This window comes from Neomonachus schauinslandi, chromosome 6, assembly GCF_002201575.2.
Source record: "Neomonachus schauinslandi chromosome 6, ASM220157v2, whole genome shotgun sequence".
Lineage (NCBI taxonomy): Eukaryota > Metazoa > Chordata > Mammalia > Carnivora > Phocidae > Neomonachus > Neomonachus schauinslandi.
This window is the reverse complement of record NC_058408.1, coordinates 27,032,975-27,042,725: the sequence shown is the minus strand read 5'-3', so window position 1 is coordinate 27,042,725 and position 9,751 is coordinate 27,032,975. Positions and strand designations below refer to the sequence as shown.

General features: G+C 42.0%; 1 protein-coding gene across 1 annotated transcript; it reads right to left on the bottom strand.

The window, feature by feature from the left end:
- Window positions 1-4,181: 4,181 nt before the first annotated feature.
- Window positions 4,182-7,348, bottom strand: LOC110577290 (alpha-1,3-mannosyl-glycoprotein 4-beta-N-acetylglucosaminyltransferase-like protein MGAT4E). Its single transcript, XM_044916053.1, has 3 exons — window positions 7,241-7,348; window positions 6,109-6,265; window positions 4,182-5,323 (listed from the first exon to the last, which is right to left on the bottom strand). The coding sequence occupies exons 1-3, from the start codon at window positions 7,346-7,348 to the stop codon at window positions 4,182-4,184; spliced, it is 1,407 nt and encodes a 468-aa protein (XP_044771988.1).
- Window positions 7,349-9,751: the final 2,403 nt, after the last annotated feature.

The window sequence follows — 9,751 nt, the reverse complement described above, 5'->3', positions numbered from 1 at the left end:
TCTTTTCCTCTGGTAATGCCTTTTTTTTTTTTTTTTTGCCTTAAAGTCTTGTTCAATGTAATTTAATTTTTGATTGTATTAGCCAGTAATATCTTCTTCCTTGCTGTCATTTCCAACTTTTATGTGTTATTAAGTTTCAGTCCTTATAAATAGAAAAAGCTGTATTTTTTTCCAACCAAATAAGAAAATCTTTTTTAGCTAATGCATTTAATTCATTTTCATTTATCAGATAATATTTATATTTATGAATTTATTTACACTATTATCAGGTACCTTCTGTTTTTCTTTCTTCTCCTTCTATTCTTGCCTTCTGGGAGAATTGGTTGAGTTTTTTTTTTTTTTTCCTCATTACATTTCCTTTTCTCTCTGGTTTTGGCATGAAATACTATTTCTAGCCTTTAGAGCTATTTTTATTTTTATTTTTTTAAATTTTATTTATTTATTCATGAGAGACAGAGAGAGAGAGAGAGAGAGGCAGAGGGAGAAGCAGGCTCCCAAGGAGCAGAGAACCTGATGCGGGACTCGATCCCAGGACCCTGGGATCATGACCTGAGCCGAAGGCAGACGCTTAACCATCTGAGCCACCCAGGCGCCCTCTAGCCTTTAGAGTTATTCTAAAAATTTAACATGAATGTTTTTACTTAATATTTAAAGTTAGTATATTTACTCTTGCATTGAACTAGAACCTTAGAATACTATAATTCTAATTAACACTCCCCTCTCTACAAATGTGTGTGCACATACATACAATAGCTATATAAGATAAAATTCATTCTCTAACTTCTCTTTATTTTGAACCCAGATTGGAATCATGATTGTCATTTACAGTCTTCTAAATCTCTTAAATCTTCTCTCATATTTTCCCCCATCTTTTTATCCTGTGCGGCATTATGGATAATATCTTTAATTCTATCTTTTAGTTCACTAATTTTCTATTTGATTGACTTTAATCAGATTTTCAACTTATCCACTGGGTTTTAAATTTCAATTCTTACTTTTTCCTATCTTCAGAAGTTCTATATTTCAGAAGTACCTGGCTGGTTCAGTCAGTAGAGCATGTGACTCTTGATCTCTGGGTTGTGAGTTTGAGTCCCAGTAGAGTGTAGAGATTACTTAAATAAATAAAAATTTTTTTGAAAGTTCTCTATTTCAAATATTCTCAGCCCTTTTTCTAGTTATTTATTCTTTACTCACATTTTCAATCTTAACTTCCATTTTTAAAAATATATTAAAAGTTATTTTTTTCTGGGTCTGATATTTTCAATATTTTAAGTCTTTTCAGCTCTGATTATGGTTTTTTTTTTTTTTCCTGGTTCTCATTATGGTACCATATTTCCTTATGTGTTTTGTGAGTTTTTACTGTGAGCTTAAGTTTTGTAGAACTTTGTGAAGATTCTCTAAGTCCTAAATTCCTCCAAAAGATTTAAATTTGCCTTTTCCCAGAATCTTGAGAGGCATTACCAACTTGAACTGTGACTAATTTAAAATATAATCTTGGCTGGAGATTTTTGGGAGCACTTGGTAATGTTAATTTGGATCACAGCAAATCCATAATGGACAACTTGTGTTTAGGAATATCAGGGAAAAAAATTTTCCCGTCTAATAGTGCAGACTGAGACAGGTAATTTTATTTCTGTTCCCTTCTGTGGTGTTGTCTCTTTCCAGCTCTCTATGATGAGCATGCAGCCACTTGGTATTGCATATTTACACGGTGGCCTCCCATTATCCATGAAATCTTAGGTATCCCTGACCTTTTCTTTAGTCTCATGCACCCCCCACAGCTATCAAAATGGAGCGCATAGGAAACAGACTGAGGGTTGTTGGAGGGGAGAGGGGTGAAGGGATGGGGCAACTGAGTGATGGACATTATGGAGAGCACCGGATGTAATGAGCACTGGGTGTTATATAAGACTGATGAATCACTGAACTCTACCTCTGAAACTAATAGTACACTGTATGTTAGTTAATTGTATTTAAATAAAAAATAAATTAAAACAATAGAGCTCAGTGTTACTGATATTTGGTTAATTCCCTCAGAGCAAAAGCCAGCTTAAGTCCTTATTTACCTATCTGGATTCTTATTTTTGTTTAACTTTTTGGTCTCTGAGTATTTCTTAGATTCTTTTCATTTTTTTTTTAAAGATTTTATTTATTTATTCATGAGAGAGAGAGAGAGAGAGAGAAGCAGGCTCCCAAGGAGCAGGGAGCCCGATGCGGGACTCGATCCCAGGACCCTAGGATCATGACCTGAGCCGAAGGCAGACGCTTAACCATCTGAGCCACCCAGGCGCCCAGATTCTTTTCATTTCTTTGATACACTTAAAAACAGTTTTTAAGTAGCTTGTGTAGTTTATTTTATTTTATTTTTTTATTTTTTTAAAAGATTTTATTTATTTATTTGACAGAGAGAGAGATAGCAAGAGCAGGAACACAAGCAGGGGGAGTGGGAGAGCAAGAAGCAAGCTTCCTGCCGAGCAGGGAGCCAGATGTGGGACTCGATCCCAGGGCCCTGGGATCATAACCTGAGCTGAAGGCAGACGCTTAACGACTGAGCCATCCAGGCACCCAGTAGTTTGTGTAGTTTATTTAGTTGTTTTAATCAGGAGAGTTTTTATAGTGTTCATAGACAAATTGCCAGTAATAGATTCTTCTGTAGTTTCTTTTTGTAATGATGCTGAGTAAAATACATGGAATTTTTTTGCATGAATGAATAATTTTGTTTATATTATATTGAAGCTGGGGTTTTTTCATTTAATGGTGTGTCTTGAAGATCTTTTCAAGTTATACATAGAAGTTTTTTTTTTTTTACAATAGCAATTTAGGTAATTTGAACCTTCTTATGCAAGACAACTAGAAAAGCTGAACAAAATATAAACAGCGACTGATTGAAAGCGATAGCAAAGTAACAAGATAAAGAATTATTAGGTCAATGCGAAAAAAGTTTTCTGCCAGCTGACTAAACCTCTATTGGAAATTTTTAATGGAAATCTCACCCAAAGATTTTACTTTCATTTTATTGGTCAACCAAATTGCAAGGAACATGGGAATTTTGTTCTTTTTTAGGTGTGTACATGGTTTCCCATGATGTAATTGTTCTTAATGAAATGGGAGAATAGGGGCGTCTTGGTGACTCAGTTAAGTGTCTGACTCTTGGTTTCGGCTCAGGTCATGATCTCAGGATTGTGGGATCGAGCCCCACGTCAGGCTCCACGCTCAGTGGGGAGTCTGCTTGGGATTCTTTCTCTCTCTGCCCCTCTGCCTCTCCCCTCACTCGTGTTCTCTCTCCCTCAAATAAATAAATAAAATCTTAAAAAAAAGAAATGGAAGAATAAATATTCTAGTGAGAGGCAACTGGTTAGACTCAAATATTTTTTTCCTTTTAAATTCAGGAAACATTTCGGGACACCTGGGTGGCTCAGTCGGTTAAGTATCTGCCTTAGTCTCAGGTCATGATCCCGGGGTCCTGGGATCAAGCCCTGCATCAGGCTCCCTGCTCAGCAGGAAGCCTGCTTCTCCCTCTCCCACCCCCCTGCTTGTGTTCCCTCTCTCACTGTGAATAAATAAAATCTTTAAAAAAAAAAAATCTGTGAGCATCTTGGACTTCCCAGCCTCCAAAACTGTGAGAAATAAATTCTTGTTTATAAGCCACCCAATCTATGGAATTCTGTTACAGCAGCCCAAACAGACCAGGACAGGTGTATAGATCTGATCTAACGTCAGTTCCACCATGATCATAGTTCCACCACTATAAAGACTGCTATAACTCTAGATAGGGCAATAACTCCTTCATGGAAAGATCTTGTGATGTTATACTTGTTTGTTGATAAGAACCCAGGCAGTTCATGGTGACTCCTTCCCTCTTTCTGGCCCTTGGAATCCAGAGGACATTGTCTTGTCTCTGCCCCTCATCAGACTGTGTTATCTATCTTGAGTAACCTAGAAAAATCAGAATTAGGATGACCACACATCTCAGCTTATCTGGGGCAGTCTTGCTTTCCACCTGTTGTTCTAGTGTCATTTTTAATAGTGCTTCCTTTCATTCTCAAAGTGTCCCAGTTTGGATAATAAATTACACAGTCACCCTACTCAGAATGAGCAGGCTTTGATCGATTTTAGCTTTATTTCTGGTCAGCCATGTGGATTCCATTCTCAAGCCCCACCCTTCCAGTGTTCCCATTGTGCTAACTCTCCTCTTCCTCATTCTGAGTCCAGACTCTGATCTGCCTGATCAGGAGCCAAGACTTTTGAGATGCTAGCACAATCAATCGTATACAACTCAACTCCTCCACAGAATCTTCTTCATAAAATACCCTCTGGTCCAAATGTCCTTCCACCAGTGGACCTAGTAGGGTATAGCGGGTGCAGCCTCTGGAATCCTCCAAGGGATCATAGCCAAGTTCCACTTGTCCCTGCTGTAGCCAGTACAGCCCTTGTTTGTCAGAACCTGTCAGCACCTCTATCCGGATGACTTTTTGTGGCTTCTCCAAAATCACTGTCAGGTAGTTGCCTTCTATAGGATTGAGGACAGAGTAGCACTCCTTGTTCAGAATATAAGCGTACTGTGGAATAATATTCAGTTCTGCCATCATGTCAGTGAGGACGTTGGCAACAGGGTTGTCTGGTTCATCAAAGACCTCTTCCTTCTCCACAAGAAAGCAGGTGTCCTCAAACAGAGAATAATTGCCCATGTGGTAGAAGACCGAGGGACTGAAACGAATTGGAACATTTTGGGCCAAGAGTAGACGGAATTCAGAGAGAAACAAATGAATGGGAATGTTCTCATGGAAAAGGAGAAAGAAAGAGGTCAGGCGAGAGAGGTCACTGTTGTGGAAAACTTTCCCAGAGAGGCTCAGGCTGGAGAACTCTAGGATCACCCAAGGTAGTTCTTTCCAGGCTGATAATACCCAATAGATGGTAGAAATAAATTTGGGGGTGCAGTGAACATAATCTTCTATCATCAGAAAGTATTCAGAAAGGTTGAGAGCAAAGTTCATGAGGAGGGCATAATTGACTTTCTGCCTGGAATAATGTGCTTCACAGGGTGAGGTGTGACTAACGTTATTCAGATCTCCTGGGAGAGGAGAGTCACTGAGACTACCATGGATCACGAGCAGCTTCTGGGCCTCAATGTGTGGTTTGAAGAGGCTTGAAATATTGGCAACTGTTTGGCTGAGCCATTCGGGATCAGGATCTGACAGGTGGACCAACACTACGATACAATTCAGCTCAGGTTCTGAAGAAGCTTGGAAAAGGGACTGCAAGGTGTCCAAGAGGTAGCTCCCATGAGGGTGCTGCTCTGAGGAAATCCCCACCGTCAGCAGCTCTAGGGGTAGAGGGAGATAAGGGAGCCTTTACCACTTACAGATGGGGAAGAATTCCCAGGTCTCTCCTCTCAGGTCTTCCCCTTAATGCCATACCTGTGATAAATTCACATTTCCTTTCCTTGGAAGAGTGTGGTCCAGATATGACGTTAATCTCTGGTTAGAAGTTGTGAAGTGGTTTTATTTTATCACACCTTTAAACGGCTATTGGCGGAAACTTTATGAAGAACAAGTCTCCCTCTGATGGGGGAGGCTGCCATGTACTAAAGGTAAATTTCTTGGCTTGGCCAGTTAACCAGGCCTGGACCTCAGAGTTATCTCAGCTACTGTGGATCAACCAGACCTGGATTAGAGGATCTCCAGGGACCTACATAAACTCAAGGCTTCTGGAAGTCTAGTGTATAGCTAGTCAACATCCAGCCACCCTTTTCTTCCTCTACCCAGTGCTTTTTACCATAGCTCTCCTCGCCTCTCCTCCTCTCCCATTCTGTCTTCCCCCCAAGCCTGCGGGGTGGGGGACATGAATGAGCTTCACTATGGGATGGCTCCTTAACAGGTCACTGTGGACTTCTCATCTTGTTAGTCATTCAAGGGGGTGGCCAGTGGGAAGAAAGTACACTCAGGATTATAACCTGTACCAAATTTCATAGCTTGGCCCTCCCTCAGAGTATCCTGCTTTCCTCCCCAGATGCCAGCTCATGTTCCCTTTTTACCCATCCTCCTTTTTCTTGTTGGAATACCTTGTCTGACCTCCTCCCAGTCTGACCACTCCCTCCCCTATACTCACTCTTTTCCTGGGGAGGGGATCCAGCCAGGAATTTGTAGTTGGCCCGTTGGAGTAAAGGGGAGGGTTTCTGCATGTCCTTGAAGGTCGCCAGATGGTTCTTACGTTCAGAGCTGATTTGCTTCTGATTGAACTGCCACAGTATTTTCTTCTTTTCCTCCTGCTGAGGATATGATGAACATCAGCCTGGAGACAAGTAAGGGGCAGATCCCCCCTTTAAGACAGGCGGGGCATGCCCCAGGATCTAGTCACCAGAGAGCCCAAGTGTCAGGACTTAGTTGACTGCTGTCCCCACCTCATCATGAGAACACACAGGACTTTCCAGAAGAGGTGGTGGTCCCTGGAATCAGGTAGAAAGTAGGAATACCTGTAGGAAGTTCCTAGGCTTCTGTAGAGTAGACCTTGCTTGCCCCACCATGTCTCACATCTAATTTCTCTTACCATTATCAGGCTGGCCAAGGTCATCTAACTCAGCTTAGACTGTGCTGGATTCTGTGGCAGGTACTGAAGACCAGTGCCTGGTCCTGTCCTTATGGAAGACACCCACAGTGCCTCAATTCTAAACACCTTTCTTTTATTCCACTCGGACTATATGCATGTTTCTCAACCACTTCCCCACATCCACCTATGCTTTGCTGTAGCTGGTCTGAGGCATTAAGGAAAAATATAGACTCTCAAAACCTGAGCATGCCCTGCATTGGATTTGGTTTTCTTTACTTGCAGATGTTGTGCACGTGGGAGACGTTATTTTAGGGCTCTGTGTCTCAGTGCCTTTGTATGAGAAATGGGATGACTAACCTCTCTCATGCCAGGCTCTGGTGAGGGAAGTGGCCAGCACCCAGGCAGTCCTCATCACATGCAGGTCCTGCCAGTCAGCATAGTTTTCTAGAAGTGTCTGTGCATTACTCTCTCTACACTTAAACTGCCCTCTCTTCCTCCTTGCCTTTATTCAAATATTATACATCTTTCAAGGCTGGTTCAATATTAACCTTTTCTCTGACACTCTCCTGATTCTTCAAGTGCCCTCTTCTTAGAACTTCTGCGGTGATAACTGGAGTGTTCGCATGACTGGAAAAAAATCCCCCCCCCACCGAAGTATTGACAAACAGTCCAAATCTCTGTCTCTGGTACTTACCAATGATAAGTTATATGTAAGATGCTCTTCATTATTCTTTTGGAGGAAGAAGTTCAGGAAGATTAAGGACACAGCAACTATGATATATTTCCATAGGCAATGATGCATGGTGCTGGAGCCTGGAGCAGCTCTGCAAAGAAATGCGAGCAGGATACAGATCCTGAGTGCCTCCAGCTCAGAAAAGCATAGTGATGGCCTCCTCTTGCCTGGAAGTCTCCCACTTCTTTCCCCTCTTCCCTCCTCCTGGACACCATTGCCAAATCATGTCAGTCGTCTTTTCCCCACCCACTTCAACCCTCCTTCCTACTTGTAGCCATCTAAGGAGAGACAAAGGCCAAAGAGTTTGATTCTTTTCCACTTCTACCTTCTTCACCTCCTGTCTGGGTTTCCAGGTGAAATTGGAGTAGCTTCTTTTGTTTATCCACTCTTGGAGTAGAGACCCAACCAGAGAGGATATGTTGCCAAGAAGAGGAAATCAAGTGTTAGACATTAATCATATTCTTCCCTAAACTCCAAATTCAAGTCAAAGTCCCTCCTTGGATGTTATTGACCCATAAATTGGGTCTTGTCTGTTAGTTCCCCATTTACTTTTGTGTCTGATCCTTCTTCCCAGGATTATGTTAGACAGATTATGATGTTTTGAATCAAGTCAGAGAGACCAAGGGAAGCTCTTGTTAGTATATCTCTCCCCATCCTGAACTGGTAAGTAGGATGGAAACCTAAAAGTGACAAGAGATTCCTAATCACGTGAAAGTCATTACCATGTTTGGAGTGCTACATCCATGGAGTCTTTTTGTCTAACAGAAGATGTGGCTTGAGGGTTTATCGGAGAGCTGGAATTTCTCTGAAATCAAGGAGAAAATAATACTTTTATGCATGCAAGATGGGGTCCCAGAGTGGCTCCTCTGAGGTAGCAGAAACTAGTCACCCCTCCCAGGAGACCCTGCTTGACAACCATTGTCCAGCCTGAATGGGGGGCTGGTTACCACTCCAGCCTCACATCAAGCACCTGTTTCTAGATAAGATGGAGCTAAAGTTTTAAAGCCGGCTTTCCAGTCTTTTATCTCAAACCCAGAGGTGTGGAAATTAACTGTTGGTTTGAATGTAACTAACGAAAGTGGATATTGAATGTTCCCTTCCCCTATTAGAGGGTTGCCACAGATGGTTCCTGGAGGACTTACCTCTCCCCTTCTGCCCCCTCCCCACCCAGGCTCTGTGATGCTGTGCTACCTGGGGGATATGGCAGTCACTACAGATTGGCCCTACATCTACAGTTCTTCCGTGGGCCTCCCACTTCCCAGAACTGCCCAGCGGGCTTCTGAAATTTCCTTTTCTTCTCTTTATCTGCTCTGTCTCATTACCAAGATCACATTTCCAGTTCTTCCTTGCTCCTCTCACCCCTCCCCCCCCATGCTTGACTTGGCATTAGGCAAAATGCAGATTTGGCCTTTTACTAAGTAAAGAATAGAACCAAATGACATCATCTCTTATCAGTTCAGCTTTTTAGATATGAAAAACTGAACCTGGGGCGACGGGGTGGCTCAGTCAGTGAAGGATCTGACTTCAGCTCAGGTCATGATCCTGGGGTCTTGTGATCGAGTCCCGCATCGGGCTCCACGCTCGGTGCAGAGTCTGCTTGTCCCTCTCCCTCTCCCTCTGCCCCTGCCCTGGCTTGTGCTCTGTTTCTCTCTCAAATAAATAAATAAAATCTTAAAAAAAAAAAGGAAAAGAAAAGAAAACAGAACCTGTATTTAGAATAAGATTTTACTTACAATAATGTTTTATTTCCTTTCAGGTTTATTGAGATATAGTTAACATACAGAACTATTTACATAGGTTTAATGTGCACAGCACAGTGCCTTTACTTACCCACATTGCAAAATGATTATGGCCATAAGGTTTAGTTAACATCCATCATCCCATATAGACACATACACATACATACACACATCTTTGTGATGAGTACTTTTAGTATTTAGTCTCTTAGCTACTTTCAGATGTACCATACGGCAGAGTTAGCTATAGTCATCATGTTGTACGTTATATCCTCGGTGCCTATTTATTTTATAACTGGAAGTTTGGACGTTTTGACCACCTTCCTCCACTTCCTTCTCCCCTTAACCCCCCACTTCTGGTAGCCACAAATCTGATCTCTTTTTCTGTGAATTTGTTTGGTTTTTTTTAGGTCCCACATATAAAAGAGATCATATAGAATTTGCCTTTCTCTGTCTCACTTACTTCATTTAGAATAATGCCCTCCGTGTCCATCCATGGTGTCACTCTTTTTTTTTTTTTTTAAAGATTTTATTTATTTATTTGAGAGAGAGAGAATGAGAGACAGAGAGCAGGAGAGGGAGGAGGGTCAGAGGGAGAAGCAGACTCGGCTCCCCGCCGAGCAGGGAGCCCGATGCGGGACTCGATCCCAGGACTCCAGGATCATGACCTGAGCCGAAGGCAGTCGCTTAACCAACTGAGCCACCCAGGCGCCCCAGGATTTCCCTCTTTTTGATG